The 19227-nt window shown below is 47.6% G+C and overlaps 1 protein-coding gene across 1 annotated transcript in view; it reads left to right on the forward strand.

The window, feature by feature from the left end:
• LOC142296810 (diacylglycerol O-acyltransferase 2-like) overlaps positions 1-19227 on the forward strand; it is a 62716-nt gene that overhangs the window by 15868 nt on the left and 27621 nt on the right. Inside the window, exons 4-7 of the mRNA XM_075340821.1 lie at positions 9136-9243; positions 15545-15615; positions 16319-16523; positions 18294-18468. Of these exons, the coding sequence (XP_075196936.1) occupies positions 9136-9243; positions 15545-15615; positions 16319-16523; positions 18294-18468 (559 nt within the window). The remainder of the gene's footprint in view (positions 1-9135; positions 9244-15544; positions 15616-16318; positions 16524-18293; positions 18469-19227) is intronic.

Below are 19227 nucleotides of genomic sequence, written 5' to 3' on the forward strand. Positions count from 1 at the left end.
ACGACTCCCAGGTGAGTACTGTACCCCTGGGAGCCCACATCAGCATACGCCGCCAACCCAGCCGACACATACCCTCGCATTGCTGGGGCTGGCCGGCGTATGCTGGTGTGGGCTCCCGTGCGAGCGGGGGACGAGATACGCTAGTAACCATGGTAGCATAGTTACCAGCGCATCAAGGTCCTGCAGCGGCGGAACATACACACACGCACACACATAACAGCACACACACACACACATACACACACACACATCAGATCACACTCACTCTCACACACACCTCACACACACATCACATCGCATCCACACACTCACAACATCCTGGGATATCGCTTGCTTCTCGGCGGCGATACTGTGCTGTGAGCTTCCAGGACCTGCCGGAGGATCACATGGCCAGAAGCATGTGGTATCTCCGGATGTGAGTATGAGCGCGTATGTGCAATATCGTCAATGTGTGTGTGTGTGAGTGTATGCGATCGGGTGTGTGTGAGTGTATGCGATCGGGTGTGTGTGAGTGTATGCGATCGGGTGTGTGTGAGTGTATGCGATCGGGTGTGTGTGAGTGTATGCGATCGGGTGTGTGTGGGTGTGTGTGAGTGTATGCGATCGGATCTGTGAGTGTCGACAGAGGAGCACGGCGTGCTGGAGGAGGCTGGGAGGAGAGAGGCTGATCCTGGGGAAGGCTGGGATGGGGAGGCTGAGAGAAGAGAGGCTGATGCTGGGGGAGGCTGAGGCTGGGGTAGGCTGGGAGGAGAGAGGCTGATGCTGGGGACCGAAAAGGCTGATGCTGGGAGGAGAGAGGCTGATGCTGGGGGAGGCTGAGGCTGGGGTAGGCTGGGAGGAGAGAGGCTGATGCTGGGAAGAGAGAGGCTGATGCTGGGAGGAGAGAGGCTGATGCTGGGGGAGGCTGATGCTGGGGGAGGCTGAGGCTGGGGTAGGCTGGGAGGAGAGAGGCTGATGCTGGGGACAGAAAAGGCTGATGCTGGGAGGAGAGAGGCTGATGCTGGGGACAGAAAAGGCTGATGCTGGGAGGAGAGAGGCTGATGCTGGGAGGAGAGAGGCTGATGCTGGGAGGAGAGAGGCTGATGCTAGGGACAGAAAAGGCTGTTGCTGGGAGGAGAGAGGCTGATGCTGGGGACAGAAAAGGCTGATGCTGGGAGGAGAGAGGCTGATGCTGGGATGAGAGAGGCTGATGCTGGGGACAGAGAGGCTGATGCTGGGGACAGAGAGGCTGATGCTGGGGACAGAGAGGCTGATGCTGGGGACAGAGAGGCTGATGCTGCGGGTAGAGAGGCTGATGCTGGGAGGAGAGAGGCTGATGCTGCGGGCAGAGAGGCTGATGCTGCGGGTAGAGAGGCTGATGCTGGTGCAGCATGGGGGATGGAGCACGATGGGGGGTGCGCAGCATGGGGGATGGAGCACGTTTGGGAGTGCGCAGCATGGCGGATGGAGCACGTTTGGGAGTGCGCAGCATGGCGGATGGAGCACGTTTGGGAGTGCGGAGTATGGCGGATGGAGCACGTTTGGGAGTGCGCAGCATGGCGGATGGAGCACGTTTGGGAGTGCGCAGCATGGTGGATGGAGCACGTTTGGGAGTGCGCAGCATGGCAGATGGAGCACGTTTGGGAGTGCACAGCATGGGAGATGGAGCACGATGGGGGGTGCGCAGCATAGGGGATGGAGCACGATGGGGAGTGCGCTGCATGGGGGATGGAGCACGATGGGGAGTGCGCTGCATGGGGGATGGAGCACAATGGGAAGTGCACACCTCCCCCCAACACACACACACACGCGCGCGCGCACTGCACAACACACCACACACACACACTGGGAACCACAAACAACTGCCCTACACAGACACCCACACACACAGACAACGCTGCACACACACAACACCCAACACACAAACACCGCGGCACACACAAATATACGCACATACCGCACAACACACACATTGCACAAAACATACCTCCCCCCAAAACACACCACACACACACAAACCGCGCAACACACACACACACAACGCTACAGACACACAGCGCTCCACAAACAACGCAACACACGCAACACACATACAACACCGCTCTCACCCCCCGCCACACCCAGACAACACCCAGAACATGTACAGCCCCTACACAAACACTTGGTAACTACACACAACAACATCTATATATATATATATATATATATATATATAACAAAAATCATACATGAACTACACAATACGTAAATTCTAGAATACCCGATGCGTAGAATCGGGCCACCTTCTAGTTTGTTTTATAATGTCCTAATTTGCTTCATAATGTCCCCCACTGCCCCATTAAGTCCCCTACTGCGCTATAATGTCCCTATTTGTTCCATAATGTGCTCCATTGCCCATAAAGTCCCCCACTGTCCCATAATGTCCCTTGTAAAGTAATACCTCTCCTCCCCCACTACAGCCCCCTCATGTAAAATTATTGTATATGTCCTCTTTGGCTCCTGCTGGATTGATTACCAAAGCCTGCGCATCGTCCTCTTCTCTGCCGCTGCGGCCCCGGTGATGACGGTATGTCTGTGAGGGACTGAGCAGCGCTCCTTTCCCTCAGTCCTGTCGCCTCACTGTTCATAGGTATGCACGTAACATACATTTAAATAGAGGGGCGGTCTCTAGGTCCTGCGCACCTCATATGTGCAGGCCAGGGGACTCCCGCAGTGCAGCGTTAGGACCTTTGATGAGTCACATGAGTGTGATGTCACCAAAAGCCATTCTGCAACTGCAGAAACTTCAGTGATCGTACAGAACTTGTACTCTCACTGAAGTTTATCAATGAAAGGCTGGGGGCTTCTCAGAACAAGGGGACTCTGGATCAGCTGCCCAGTCTGCCCACCAATAAATGCCGGCTCGGAGAAACACATGGCCCTGCAGCCCTGTACAGCTGCCTCACACTAAATAAGACATGGGGGCCTACTGAGGGTCCGGGGCCCACCGGTGGATTCCCCGGTACCCGGTGGGCCAGTCCAACCCTGCATGAGGGTCTAAGGCTTGTTATAAGGGAAAAGAGTGCAGCGAGTGCATTGGTCCAGCTCCTCTCAACCATATCTGGGTAGAGAAGTCTGGCTTTGATTTAACATTGTCATTGACAAAGGGAGATTGCTCTAACCTGTGCTAGAAACCCCATAGATGGGGTCTATGATTCTTACACTCCTCTTGCATTGATCAGCCCAGATTTAAAGATATACGAGGGGTGTTCATTAAAGATTTCCCTGACCCACTTCTATTTATCGCAGGACATTGAAACTGCACAAGTGTAATGATATAAGCCTCTATAGGTTACGTGCCAAATTACAACTCTGAATTGATAACGGCCTTTCTTTTCCAGGTGATGAAGTGGTGTGAGGTGTGATAATGGAACCAATGGAATACAGAGCACTCATCAAGTGGAAAGGTGTGAGCAGCTGGGGAACCCAGCAAGTGGACACCTTATGCATATGAAGATGGTCTTGCATGATTTTTTCCACGGACCCCACACTAATTTTGACATTTTGGGCTAGGTAGTGAATTGTTACTCTGCGATTTTCCAAATTGGCATCCTCCACTTGTTGGATGGTGTATTCATCGATAGCGGAATGGAGTTGCCCTGTAATTGGAGCCATTTCCTCTGAACTTCGACCGCATTTAAAATGGTTATGCCAGTTCTTGACTACATCATATGATGGGGAATCATCACCATAAACCTCTTTCATCTCATCAAACGTTTCCCTTGGTGTGCGGACTGTGAAGAAAAGGAACTTGATGACGGCTCTGTATTCTACCAGCTCCATTATCACACCTCACACCACTTCAGCACCTGTAAATGAAAGACCTTTATCAGTTCAGAGTTGCAAATTGGCACGTAAGATTTATATCATTACACATGTGGAACTACAGCATCTTGTGTTAAATAGAAGTTAGTCAGGGGAAATCTTTAATGAACACCCCTTGTACAATGCCTTGAAAAAGTATTCATAGAACATGCACATCTTGTCATGTGATGCCCTGGCCTATCAGGTCATCACAAGGGTGCCATGCAATCTATCCTTCTGCATGGTACCCGCTCCTCCTTGGTTACGGGTCCTGTCACTTTGGTGTTGCTATCAACAGGTGTACACAAATCCTGAGGAACACTCTGCACCACACCCACCGAACACCCATTGGGCAGCCTGAGAGGAATAGGGCCACCCAGATGGAGGGCTGGTAGAAGGAGGGCAGAAGTGTCAGTGCAGTCGAGTCTTTGAGTTGGAGGTTGAAGGAGCGACAGCTGTGACAGTCCAGGTCACGCTGTGGAGCTGGGCTCCTGTACCCGTCCCAGGTGCCAGACGTTGGCCTGGCCAGAAGGAGCTGGAACCCCTGTCACAGGGTGTAGTGGCAGGGAGCATGGTGCTGCTACAGAGAGCAGGCTGGCTGCCTTGTGCTACAACCGGACAGGGACCAGGGCACGACTGGGTACACGGACCCTAGGCTGGTAAGTAGCTTCACACAGCCCAGTAATTCACCCGTCGGGAACGGAATCTTCAAGAACCGTTCCCCACCCGCTCCAGAATCGGGGTACTAGCATAACGAGGGGGATAGGACTTCCCACAACCGTCCAGAAAATCCCAAGCGTGAACCCTGAGAGCAAGCTCACCCTGCTAGCCACGCAGGTGAGCGGGACCCGAAACGCTTCAAGTGTGAGGGATTCACACGTAGGACACACAGTGCTAAGGGACAAGGCTTCAGGTCAACAGGCAACACCAAGAGGACACGGACCCAGTGTGCCCATCCAAGGAAAACAGGGTGCTCAAGAGTTTGGTTTAACTGGTGTCAGCGTCTGTGACTTTGGACTGTGTGAGTACATGTTACCCCCCTTGCACCCGACGGGTTTCCCACGCCATTCATCACTGGCCCCCGGGACACCACTCCCCTGCCCTCGGAGGGGTTAACAACTTAAGCTGCCACACACCAGCGTCCACGGGCTCCCCCATACCGGCAGTGGTGGTCCTCCATGTTACCACACACCGTGGGTGGTGTCACGAACATTATCCCAAAACCACCAACAAATCCCCCTTTTATTTCCGAGGGTGCCGCGCGACGCCGCCTGGGATCCGGAGACCCCTCGAGCAACTGCGGATCCGGGTCCGAGCAGCCCGTCGGCTGTCGCGGGGGCGGCACAGTCATGTTACACCCACTAATCTAAATAGATTTTATTGGAATTTTATGTGATATACGATTACTAAGTAGCAAGTATTTGTCAAGTTTAAAGGAAATGATACAAGTTTTTCTATATATTTTAAAAATATAAATCTGGTGAATTGTGGAGCACATTTATATTCAGCCGCCTGTAATCTCATAGCCCTCAATCCTGAGTCACCAATTGCCTCCAAAAGCCACCTAATTAGTAAATTGAGTCCATCTGTGTATAATTTATACTCAGTGTAACTACAGCTGTTCTGTGAAGGCCTCAGAGATTTGATTGAGAACATTACTGATCAAGCAGAATCGTGAAAACCAAGAAAGACTCCAGACAGGTCAAGGGGTAGTGTTGTGGAGAAGAGTACAACAGGGATAAGTTATAAAAAAATAAAAAAAAAGACATGGCCGTCCACCTAAACTGACATCCCAAGAAAGGAGACTACTAATTAGAGAAACAACCAAGAGACCCATGGACACTGAAGGCGCTACAGATATCCCAGTGTTCTCAGGTGGGAGAATCTATCCACAGGACAACTATTAGTTGTATACCCCACAAATCTGGCCTTTATGGAAGAGGGGCAAGAAGAAAGTCATTTTTGCAAGCAAGCCATGTTTTCCTGTTTGCATTTTGCAAAAAGGCATGTAGGGGACACAGCTAGCATGTGGAAAAAGATGCTCTGGCCAGATGAGACCAAAATAGAACTTTTTGGGCTAAATACAAATTGAATGACCCTAAGGCCTGTTTTACACGTCAGTGATTCTGGTACGTTTGTGCTTTTTTTTAAAACATACCAGAATCACTGACATACGCAGACCCATTATAATCAATGGGTCTGCTCACACATCAGTGATTTTTCACTGAACGTGTCTCCATGCAGCGTGCACCCTTGGCCGTGATTCTGCACGGAGACATGTCATTTTTCGTCTGACATCACTGATGACCCACGGACCACACTATGGTGTGATCCGTGTGTGATCAGTGAAACACGTACAAGAAAATCACAGACTTATTAAATATTACAAATTTTCAACTTACCTTGCCTGCGACGTGCTGTGCAGCCTCTGCTTTCGGCAGCTCCTGCCTGGCTCATGAATATTCATGAAAGCAGGAACTTGCTGACCAGGAAGTAGGTGCTGAGAGCGGTGGGCGGACGCTGCAAAGCTGGAGACTTCAGCACCATGGACAGCAGCAGTGAAGGCAGGTGAGTAATGTCCATATGCAATCACGGGATCACGGATTGCACATGGACAACCCACATGTGCCGTGAATCACGGAACACGGAAGGACATGTGCGTGTTTTACACGTCAGTGAAGAACGTCTGTGTTTTTCACTGACGTGTGAAACGGGCCTTACACTGTATATCACTCTGAACACACCATCCCAACCTGCAAACATGGTAATGGCAGCATTACGCTGTGAGGAGACTTTTCTTCTGCAGGGACAGAGAAGCTGATCAGAGTTTGTGGGAAGATGGATTGAGACAAATACAGGCAATCCGGGTGGAAAACCTGATGGAGGCTGCAAAAGACTTAAGACTGGGGTGTAGGTTCACCATCCAGTAGGACAACGACCCTAACCATCTTGCCAGATATCATAGTAGAGGTTGGATAACCACAGTACAGGTATTATCCTTGTTCTGTGACATCACTGTGTTTATCACTTCTAAACAATGATGTCAGCATACAGGGATAATAAATAGGGATGAGCAAATGTATTCGCCACTATTCGATATCCGACGGATAACAGGCTATTCGCACCATTTGGTATCCGACGGATAAAACAACATCCGCTCTAATACTTTCATTTTCATTTCTGACTTCCTGGCGCCTGTTTTCCAGCCAATAAACACATCTGATGTTGCTTGCCCTCACACTTACGCCGCAGCCATCCTTGTTGTGGTGTTACTGTGATTCGCTTGGCCGTACAGCGTCATAGGGGCTATATAAGCCAGTGGCCATTTTGTGAACATGCAGGGATATGGAGCTGACGGTGTAGATAGACTGTACTGTGTGCGGGAGAGCGTTCGTAGATCCATCTAATAAATAGTCCTTGTAAGGACAGAACACAGTGTCCAGTAGCTGCTAGCAGCTCCATAAATTGCTTTTTTGACAAACGGAACGCAGGTCTTTTGGTCTTTCTCTTTCTGTTGGTCAGACACGGCTGTCACACTGCTCTGGCGGCTTCTCCTGCTTTTGAAAATGCCGGCCGCTCATTATTCCATCTCGTATTCCCTGCTTCCCCCGCCCACCGGCGCCTATGATTGGTTGCATTCAGACGCGCCCCGACGCTGAGTGACAGCTGTCTTACTGCAACCAATCACAGCAGCCGATGGGCGGGTCTATGTAGTGCAGTCCAATAAATAAATAAGAAAACTCGGCGTGCTGTCCCCCCCCAATTTTGATACCAGCCAAGATAAAGCCACACGGCTGAAGGCTGGTATTCTCAGGATGGGGAGCCTCACGTTATGGGGAGCCCCCAGCCTAAAAATATCAGCCAGCAGTCGCCCGGAATTGCCGCATTCATTAGATGCGACAGTCCCGGGACTCTACTCGGCTCATCCCGAATTGCCCTTGTGCGGTGGCAATCGGGGTAATAAGGAGTTAATAGCAGCCCATAGCTGCCACTAAGTCTTAGGTTAATCATGGCAGGCGTCTATGAGACACCCCCAATGAGTAACCTGTAAGTGACCGTAAATAATCACATACACCCGAAAAATCCTTTATTTGGAATAAAAGACAAAAAAACCCACCCTCTTTCACCACTTTATTAAAATCCCCAAATACCCCTCCAGGTCCAGCGTAATCCACACGAAATCCCACGACGCATACAGCTCCGCTACATGAAGCTGACAGGAGCGGCTGTAGAACACCGCCACTCTCTGTGAGCTCCATGCAGCAACGGAAGTGAGCCACGCGATGAGCGGTGACGTCACTCAGGTTACCCGCGGCCACCGCTTTCAGATGGAGGAGTGCAGCTGGCTGCGGGTAACCTGAGTGACGGCACCGCTGATAGCATGGCTCACTTCAGTCACTCAGGAAATTTGCGTTCACCGGTGAGTCCTTCACCTGTCATCACAAATTAGGCCACGGCACACAGACAGAGCCGCGCGATGACAATGAAGTCGGGTGAAGTTGATCCTACGGTAGTTCATTCTGATCGCGGGGGAAGCAGGGAATACGAGCATTTTTAAAAGCAGAAGAAGCCGCCAGAGCAGTGTGACAGCCGTGCAGCGCCACGCCGGTGATCGGTCAGTGATCGGTGAGTATGATAGGGAGGGGGAGAGGGAGAGACCGACAGACAGAAAGAGAGAGACCGAAAGACCTGCGTTCTGTTTGTAAAAAAAGTGATTTGGTTTGAGAGCTGTTCTGGCGACTATGTAAAAGCCGCGTGCTGCTCTTAGCATGTTATTCCAAGACACCAGAAATGCAGTCACCTTCTACAGGCTGTGCCCATACTGATTCTTCCTTTTTCCATCCATTTCAGCCTTTTCCTCATTCACCACAGCTCGCTGTTAGGTCCAACGTGAAATTATTCGGGTTTCCCATAGACATTACGCAATGAAAATTCGCGAATAGTCGAATAGTGCCGACCTATTCGTCGGATGTTCGTCGAAGCGGTTATTTTGGTATTCGATCATCCCTAATAATAAACACAGTGGTGTCACAGTAGAGATAATATACATAGTGGTGTCACCGTACATAGATAATACACACAGTGATGTCACAGTACAGGGATAATACACACAGCAATATCACAGTACAGGGGTAATACACAAAGTAATATCACCACCGGGCATTAAAATAAATACCCCACCTCTCATCTCTCCCCACTCCTATTATCAAGCTGATAGAAACAGCATAGAGATCTGCTATAACGGTATAACTGCTATTGTGATTACTTCATTTTTTCAGGTCTTTCTAGTAAAGATATTTATTGTATTTTCAGGTCCAGTGTGTGCTCTCCTGATCAGCTGGGTTATATACAGCAAGCTATGGCCAGTATTTGTCATGTACATCATCTGGATGATCTCTGATTGGAAAACTCCAGAAAGAGGTATGCTGGTCACTAGTGACCTCAATACAAACACAATAGTTGGAGAAACCTGATGGAAGAGACATGGTGTAAGGGTGCTTTACATGCTGCAACATCGCTAGCGATAGCACCCGCCCCCGTCGTTCGTGCGACATGTGGTGATCGCTGCCGTAGCGACAATATCGCTATGGCAGCGTCACATGCACATACCTGTTCAGCGACGTCGCTGTGACCGCCGAACAATCCCTCCTTCAAGGGGGAGGTGCGTTCGGTGACACAGCGACGTCACAGCAGCGTCACAAAGCGGCCGCCCAATAGAAGAGGAGGGGAAGAGATGAGCGGCCGGAACATCCCGCCCACCTCCTTCCTTCCTCCTTTTCGGTGGACGCAGGTAGGAGATGTTCGTCGTTCCTACAGTGTCAAACAGAGCGATGTGTGGTGCCGCAGGAATGACGAACAACCCGCGGAATTAAACACCAACGACATTATGATTAGGAGCGACGTGTCAACGATGAAAGATTTTTGCCATTTTTGAGATTGTTGATCGTCACTCCTAGCTGTCACACGCTGCGATGTCGCTAACGACGCCGGATGTGCGTCACTAACGACGTGACCCCGACGATATATTGTTAGCGAGGTCGCAGCGTGTAAAGCACCCTTTATACCAGTAGCATGATATACTTTTCAAGAGTCTCCAAAATACAAATATACAAATATTTGTCTACAGTCAGGGCAGGCGACTATTTTGGCCATGGGACACAGGCCACCTTCAGATTACCATGGTACATATATAATCTTTTCAGTAAAATGGGTTTTTTTCTTTGTCTACCATTTGATACAAAACGTAGTATGCTTGAAGAGAGTCTGTCTGGTGCACAAGAGCTGGGTCCACCCTTGTCATGGACAAATTGTTCATTGCACCTTCCACCTACTTGTTTTCCATATACAAGTGCATCTACATAAATTAGAATATCATCAAAAAGTTAATTTATTTCAGTAATTCATTACAAAAAGGGAAATGCATATAAAATATAGTCATTACAAACATAAGGATCTATTTCAAGTCTTTATCTCTGTTAATGTAGATGATTATGGCTTACAGCCAATGAAAACCCAAAAGTCATTATCTTAGAACATTAGAATAATTACCACAAAACACTTGCAAAGGCTTCCAAAGCATTTAAAATGGTCCCTTAGTCTGGTTCAATCATGGGGAAGGCTGCTGACTTGACAGATGTCCAGAAGGCAGCCATTGACACACTCCACAAGGAGGGTAAGCCACAAAAGGTAATTGCTAAAAAAGCTGGCTGTTCACAGAGTGCTGTATCCAAGCATATTAATGAAAAGTTAAGTGGAAGGAAAATGTGTAGTAGAAAAAGGCGCACAAGCAATTGGGATAACCGTAGCCTTGATAAGATTGTTAAGAAAAGACCATTCAAAAATTTGAGGGAGATTCACAAGGAGTGGACTGCTGCTAGAGTCAGTGCATCAAGAGCCACCACACACAGACGTATCCAGGACATGGGCTACAACTGTCGCATTCCTTGTGTTAAGCCATCATGATTAATAAACAACGCCAGAAGCGTCTTACCTGGGCCAAGGAGAAAAAGAACTGGACTGGTCCAAGATGTTGTTTTCAGATGAAAGTAAATTTTGCTTTTCATTTAGAAATCGCGGTCCCAGAGTCTGGAGGAAGAGTGGAGAGGCCACAATCCAAGCTGCTTGAGGGCTAGTGTAAAGTTTCCACAATCAGTGATGGTTTGGGGAGCCATGTCATCTGCTGGTGTAGGTCCATTGTGTTTTATCGAGACCAAAGTCAGCGCAGCCGTCTACCAGGAAATTTTAGAGCACTTCATGCTTCTCTCTACCAACAAGCTTCTTGGAGATGGAAATTTAATTTTCCAGCAGGACTTGGCACCTGTCCACACTGCCAAAAGTACAAATACCTTGTATAATAACCACAGTATCACTGTGCTTGATTGGCCAGCAAACTCGCCTGACCTAAACCTCATAGAGAATCTATGGGGTATTGTCAAGAAAAAGATGAGAGACACCAGACCCGACAATGCAGACAAGCTGCTGCTATCAAAGCAACCTGGGCTTTTATAACACCTAAGCAGTGCTACAGGCTTATCACCTCCATGCCACGCCGCATTGATGCAGTAATTCATGCAAAAGGAGCCTCCACCAAGTATTGAGGCATTTACTGTAGAGACTTTTCAGTAGGCGCCAACATTTCTGAGTTTAAGATAATTTTTTCAGTTGGTCTTATTAAATATTCTAATTTTTTGAGATCATGACTTTTCGGATTTTCATTGGCTGTAAGCCATATCAACATTAACAGAAATAAACACTTGAAATAGATCCTTCTGTGTGTAATGACTCTATATAATATATGTGTTTCCCTTTTTGTATTGAATAACTGAAAAGAATTTACTTTTTGATGATATTCTAACTTATTGAGATGCACTTGTATCTCCACCCTCCTCTACCTTGATTGACTCCGCTGGTTTTGTTAGAAAAAGGAGACATAGGGAAAACAAGTACATGGGAAGGTGCAATTAATTTAGTATCAAAAAGGAGAGAGGTGCACTCTGTAGTGCTAAGATATGTGAAACAATGAATATGGGAAGATAAACATGCATTACTGCTATGAAAAAACATGTAAAAAGTGAGATACTTAGCACACAAAATTGGCCAGATTTTATGTGAGCCCAACAGCCAGCAGCAAGGTGACCTCATTTTTGTTGGGTCCCTATCAAACTAATGCCTTTGTTTGGGTTAAAAAAAAAAAAAAGTGCAATGAACTGTTTGGCCATGGTAAGCGTGCACCTGTGCACCAGGCAGACTCCCTACTAAGTTTTTTGTTAGTGGTCGACATGAAGAAAAGAAAAACACATGTGCTTGGTTTGAACAGTCATTTTGTGCTGACAGATTTCTTTTAATGGGAACCTGTCAGGTGCAATATGCACCCAGAACCACGAGCAGTTCTAGGCGCATATTGCTAATCCCTGCCTAACCGTCCCTGTATACACTAGCATAGATAGAGATCTTTAAAAAAAAAAGTATTTCTAAAGAGCTTTTATGAGATGCTAATGAGCACAGGGACTAGTTGTAAGGACATTAGTTCCTGGACTCATTCCATCCTCTTAGCATATCTACAGGGGCGTACTAACATGCTAATCAATGCATCATCACCAGAGGTGACGCGCATACCTGTGTCCACTGTCGCCGCTGATCAGAAGTCCCCGACACTTACGGTCATGCGCACTAGACCTCTCTGAAGCCAGGACTTGTACACCCGGAATCATAATGCACATTACCGGAAGTGCTGGGAATTCAGATCAGTGTTCACCGCGGACACAGGTACGCATATTACCACTGGTGACGCTGTATTGAATAGCATGTTAGTACACCCCTGTGAGTGTGCTACTGAAGGGGGAGCCAGGTGATGGCTGACATGGGTCTGCTTCCCTTTCTCACTCCAGTGTTGAGCATGTGTTCCGCCCTGGCTGGGGGGTGCGACACTTAGGCTATGTGCGCACGTTGCGTACTGTCCCTGCAGAAATTTCTGCAGCGATTTGAACAGCACGCATGCGCTTCAAATCGCTGCAGAAACAGTCCGTAATGAAAAAAAAACAAAAAACGATTCCATGCGTTACTTGCGCCTTCGATGGCTTGTCCGCCACCCCGTCGCCGGTCACCGTCATAGACATCGTACTTGGGCAACACACCACAGAAAGTTTTCCTTGAACTCAAACTTTAACTTCTTTATTTAGCATACTAGCTTTCTGGGAGACATCTTCATAACACACGTTTCAATCTTCATATTAACCTTCTTAGGACAGACATGCCACTTTCTCCTGTGTCACCTTCTGCTGCCACTGCTCAATGGACTAACCTTCTGTCCAGCCCTCGCTCTGGGCACTATTCCTCCAGTAGCTGAGTCTGCATTCTATGGTTCCCGTCTCTTGCAGCCGTGCCCCTAGGACACAATGGAGGATTCCTCCTGAGGCCTGGAAAAACTCTGGAACAGAGCTCGTGGTCCCAGGACCTCCTGTGCAGCACACTGCTCCATTTTCACTAAACTGAACTGAACGGCTTTCCTTGGTCTGTCTGCAATTACAACCTTTACTCCACCCACTGTGCTCTGTCTCCCCAGTTACCAATGTATTGATATCCAGCTGTCTGCTAACATCCTGCACATCCTTTTGCTAACACTCTGTAAACACACTATCTACCACTGAACTGTCTGCACCTGTCCACACTAATCTAAGGAAGTTGCTAACTGCTCCCATCATCCACTCCAGCACATTTGTTTCCCTACAATAAGCATCCTATCTAAAATCCTTACCTCATGATTACTAACTGCAGTTCTATCATATTAATACTCTATCTATCTTGCCTATTAGTCCTTATCTCTAATGCTCCTGGCTGACACAGCACAAGGGGCCAATCCCTATTTACCTGACTCATTGTTTGCATTATAATATATGTGCCGCCCCGTGCTCGACAGCAGCCGAGCCGCTCGGATCTGGACCTTCAGTGGGTGGCTCGAGGGTCTCCGGACCCGGGGGTCCTGCGGTTATGTCGATCAAAAGAGGTTTGGTGGTTTGGGGACGTAGGTGTACGGCCGGAGCCATGTTTCAGTTCGTGACGCCACCCACGGGATGCGGTGAAGGTGGACACCACCGCTGCAGTTACGGGGCACCTGGGGGAGATGTTATGCAGCAAGTTGTTAACCCCTTTGTGGGCAGTGATGGTGGCCCCGGGACCAGTTGGGGAGTGTTTGGGCGATGCAGGGAGATGGGCGGCCGGAGGGCACTGATGTACTCACTATTAGTAAACACACACGAGTCTCTGGTAAACCAAGGTGATGGTGGTCGGTGCCCGCAGCCGGCTGCAGTCTGGATTCCCCACCCGGTTGGTGGTCTCTGTCTTTCTCCCGCACCTTTTTGTGATGGTGGACTACCTACGCTTGCAACTTCAGGAGTCCGCTCCCGGCCTGTGGTAGCCTGAGGAGCCCTTTTGCCCGCAGGCGCTGGCCCGTGGGATCTCTAAGCCGTGGCGTTGGCGTTCTATCCCCCTCGTTGGGTTGTGGCCTTCTTTCGGGACTTTGGGTGGGACAGGACCTCTAGTCCTGGCAGCAATCAGTGAATTAGCTAGTCCCCAGTAGCTTCTGGACCTAGCTTCAGGGTCTGAGTATCCCCCTTTGTGCTCCGGTTTCCGAGTCGGTTCCCCGGGTCGGTACCGGCGGGTCACTACCCTGTCCCGGTCCACCACGGTTCCACCGAGCCATCTTCCTGGCTCCTGCAGACAGAGGACTCTGTCTGCCTTCTAGCCAGCAGTACCAGGGCTCCTACTCTGGCACTGGTTCAGTTTGGGTTCTCGCCTCTGGTGGAGCTGCACACAGCCCCAGCCCACACACCTCTCCACTTGACCTCTAGACTTCACTTTCTGAGCTCGTCTCAACTTTCCCGCTCCAGGCTGTCTGAGACTCCTAGGTGGGCGTCTTCCAACCGCCTGATTCCGCCCCCTGGTGTGTCCATCAAGCACTGAGGGAGGTGACTAGAGTGTTATGTGTTTGGCTGCTGTCACCTGCTAGGGAACGGTGTAATGCGGGGCCCCATCTGTGACTACCTGGCCCGGCCAGGGCGTCACATATACACATAGGGAATACACCTACATATTGGAGGTGTCTGTTCTCTGTAATAATACCATGCAATAAGAAGCATAAATACACGGGCGCTAAAGGGCGCCGGCTGATGCACCCATTCAGCTCTGCTGCATCACTGGCACAGCAATGTACTAATATATATTCAACATTAAACCTATTTATATCACAGTACTGTACATTAGGGGAAACACTGTATCGTAGGAGGGGGAGCTAATCGACCACCTCCTACACTACCATGCTAAGAGGGTGGAATGAGCGCAGGAACGAATGCCCTTGGGACTAGCCCCTACACTCATTAGCATATCATGACAGATCTTAAGAAATACTTTAGAAAAAGATCTCTTTATCTATGCTAGTATATACAGGGATGGTTAGCCAGGGATTAGCAATATGCACCCAGAACTGCTCGTGGTTCTGGCTGCGTATTGCACCTGACAGGTTCCCTTTAAAAACCAGTTCATGTCTTGAGATCACACGAAGGGAGATTTACAGGACTAGAAAAAAATACCTAACATCTTCCAAAAACAGCGCCATGTCTGTCCATTGGTTGTGTCTGGTACTGAAGCTCATCTCCATTTTCTAATGTTTATTTTAACTAATTAAAATGTCAATCAAATCTTACTGTAGTTCTTGTCTATCTTGTAGGTGGACGGAGGTCGGTTTGGATGAGTAAATGGACAATGTGGAAACATTTTAGAGATTATTTTCCAATAAAGGTGGGTGAGATTATAAGGGATGTATGACGGGTGTGTGTTGTTCTTAAAGAGAAAAAAACAAACATGTAGGTAGAAGTAGAATGAAACTATTCTATTCTATTATGGTATTTATTGGGGACCATGCAGACATTATCATTTATGGTATGTGCACGCGACATCTTTAGACTTCACCATACCCGCTGATTCTTGCAAGAAGAAGACACTTCAGGAAAATGTTGATGGTGGTCTTCTTAAATTGTCTTTTTTGCGTCTTTTAGTGTAGTCTTAGGGCAGCTTTTTTTTTTTTTTTTTACATTCTATGTACCATAGTGAGTGGCTGCAAGAACAGGCAGGTCACTTCTAAACATTTAGAGGCTTTTAAAATCTGAAGTGCTTAAAAAAAAAAACATGCACAAAAAATAATTTTTACATTATTTTTCGGATTTTTTTGACGCTTTTTCATGTTTCGAAGCAGGACAGCCTGAAAGTGGCGCCTTGTACATATACCCTTACAGTAATTATGTAGCTTAGTACTTAGTATGATATAGGCTTAAAGATCAATTTATTCCTTTATATTTTCAAAATACGACTATATATCAAAAATAGCCTGAGGGATAAAAAAAATTGTTAATCTTTTTCGCCTTGTTGTTATAAATTGTTTTAGTACATAGTTTATTACAACACAAAATGGAAATTAATATTAACTGTCTATTTTCACTTCCAGCTCCATAAAACTACAGATCTGGACCCGGCACATAACTATATATTTGCCTACCATCCTCACGGCATCATGAGCTTTGGGGCATTCTGTAACTTTGGCACAGATAGTACGGGATTCTCACACACCTTTCCCAGCCTGAAGCCACACTTGACCACATTAGCAGGAAACTTTAAGGTGCCTTTATACCGAGATTACCTACTGGCTGCAGGTAAATGTACCATGCACTGAGTGATCGCTGTGAAGAAAGGGATTTCAAAGCCAATTCCATAGGTCTATCTTATACATGTAGTCTGAGGAGGAAAATATTACCAGAACCCTCTTTTTCGCGCAGACTTGAACATGTTGTGTCATACCGGTGCCCATTCTCCTCTTCTCCACATCGGCTGCCGCAGCACACTGTGTGGATGATGCTGTAGAAAGTCTGGACCAGGACTCGCATGCATTTTCTCAAATATGGAATGGACAACACGCTCATCATCCGGGCTAGTCCGTCCCTTGCTATTTGAAAGGCAGAGGAGGCATGGCTCAGACTTTCCACGCTTTGCCCTTGTGATGGCCTTTTTGGAGTAGAGACAAATGGGCACCAAACCGACAGAGGGATATTGTGGCTGCTGAACAGAGAACACCAGATATCATGACTACAGGAGAAACAGTCACATTTATAGGTTCACTTTAAAGAAGTGAGTAATATGGTAACTTTAATTTGGTCTCATATTACAGGGATTTTTTGCTGTTTTTATAGGGGTTATCCAGGCTTGGGGGTGGAGTCTCCAGTCATTCTATGTGACTGCGGACTTTTGAATCCTCAGTTCACACACTGACGTGAATTGAGCAAGGCCGTGCACGTCTAGTCAGAATGTGGCCATAAGTATGCAAAGTACATACCTGTGGCCACATGGCCACCAGCTCAGGGCGCCGGAAACGGAGGAATCCTGACTGCGGACTCTGAGGATTCACAAGTTGGCAGTTACATAGAGTGACATACCCCAAGCCAGGACAACAACTTTAAAGAGAACATATCAGGTCCCATCTGTCCTCCAACCTAGCAGCATTTTAACCTGTATGCCCAAATTCCCGGTCTAACCAGCCCTGTATAATATTATTCACTAGTTGGAATGTTTAAAGAACTACTCATGTCCCTATGCTAATTAGGCCTGTGACTGGTCTCAGGGGTGTTGTTATCCCAGACTAGTCTGCCTTGTTTCCATATTATCATGCAACTATGGGTGTGACAACATGATTTCCATGAGCTGGCTTCACCAATTGCTCCTAGAAATCCATGTGGCTCAATTCAGCGTCGTCAGTGCACCTCTGAAGCAGGGTGTACGCTTCCCAGCTTCATTAGGTGTACTGCTCATGACCGGAGGTTCAGGAGACAGCTCATGTACACGTCTGCTGAACTTCCAATCATGCAGAGTGTGCCTAACATAGCCGGGAAGTATACACCCTGCTTTTGAGGTCCACTGATGTGTCCGAATTGAGCCCCTTGCAGGCGCAAGATTTCCAGGAGGTGACGGTGATGCCCACAGGGGCATGATAACATCTAAAAAGGACTGACTAGTCTAGGGCAACAAGGCCCCTACAAATAGACACATTTTAATTAGCATAGGGGAAGCAAGGTTTATAAGTTGTTTTTTTAACATTCATAATAGTGAATGGCGTTATACAGGGATGGCCAGGCAGGGAATTTGGGCTACAGGTTACAATGCTGTTGGGTTGGAGGGAAAAGGGGACCTGACAGGTTCCCTTTAAGGCAATAAAAATATATATTTTGTGCAATGTCATCTTAGATGGCACAGTTGAACAGTTGAACTTTAGCACCAAGTTTTGCCTATTCCTGATAATAATTCACAGCTTATGCTTACAGCAGCTGTTAAACTATGCATTTGGAGCAAATATTAATTATGGGCTTTTATGAGTGAGGCATATGTTGTTATGCACAAAAATAAGGTTTCTGATATGTAAATTTTGGTGACAGGGATGTGCTCAGTGGCCCACTCCTCCATAGACTACCTACTATCCAGCCAATGCTCTGGTAATGCAGTAGTAATTGTCATAGGCGGAGCGGCAGAGGCGTTACACTGCACCAGGAATAAACATATACTCACCTTGAAAAGGAGAAAGGGGTTTATCAGGAAGGCCCTCACTAATGGGTAAGTAACCACCGCTCATCTACCAGCTCATGCCAATCAGAAATCTCTTATATTCCATTGTAAACATTAGCGCTGGAGGAACCCAGTGACCGGAGCTGTATAAGCCTCTCACAATGCCAAGAAGTAGGCTTGTGTCCTTGAAAAAGAAAGGTTAAGTGGGAGCACAAACTAATCTGTATCTAAATAAACATAACGTTGTGTTATGTCAAGATTAGAATTATCAGCAGGATTTTATAGGTCTGAGGATAGCTGGACAACCTGATCAGCAGAAGAGACTGACTATGTGTCCACACTCTATTGCACATATGTAGATAAAAGACGATGGCGACCTATACAAATAGCCAAGGGCACCCAAAAATATGCGGATCATTGAATTTCCCAATACTGCAAATCACAGTGATCTGCAAAATAAACTTGATCAAAATCTGTCCATCATCATCGTCCAATCAACATTGCACGTGGGAAAGTGGATTTTCAATTGGAGGAGGCTGATGGACAGGTCTGGGTCACATGACTCCCCTCCGCAGCCATTGTATGTACAGGAGATGTGCAGGCTGTGATAAGGCTATACGAACAAGTGGAGGAGGAGGAGAACCTGTCACAAAAATGTGTGACATGAGTCTGCCAAATTGGGTCAGAGACACTCTCTATCTGATTTATGGAAAGGGTCTCAAGTAGAGTCATATATAGTCTGCATCATATAAATGTATATTATCTTTTTCCTACAAGACAAAGGTCATAGGCACTTGACATCTATGA

This window comes from Anomaloglossus baeobatrachus, chromosome 3 (genome assembly GCF_048569485.1).
Source record: "Anomaloglossus baeobatrachus isolate aAnoBae1 chromosome 3, aAnoBae1.hap1, whole genome shotgun sequence".
Taxonomy (NCBI): domain Eukaryota; kingdom Metazoa; phylum Chordata; class Amphibia; order Anura; family Aromobatidae; genus Anomaloglossus; species Anomaloglossus baeobatrachus.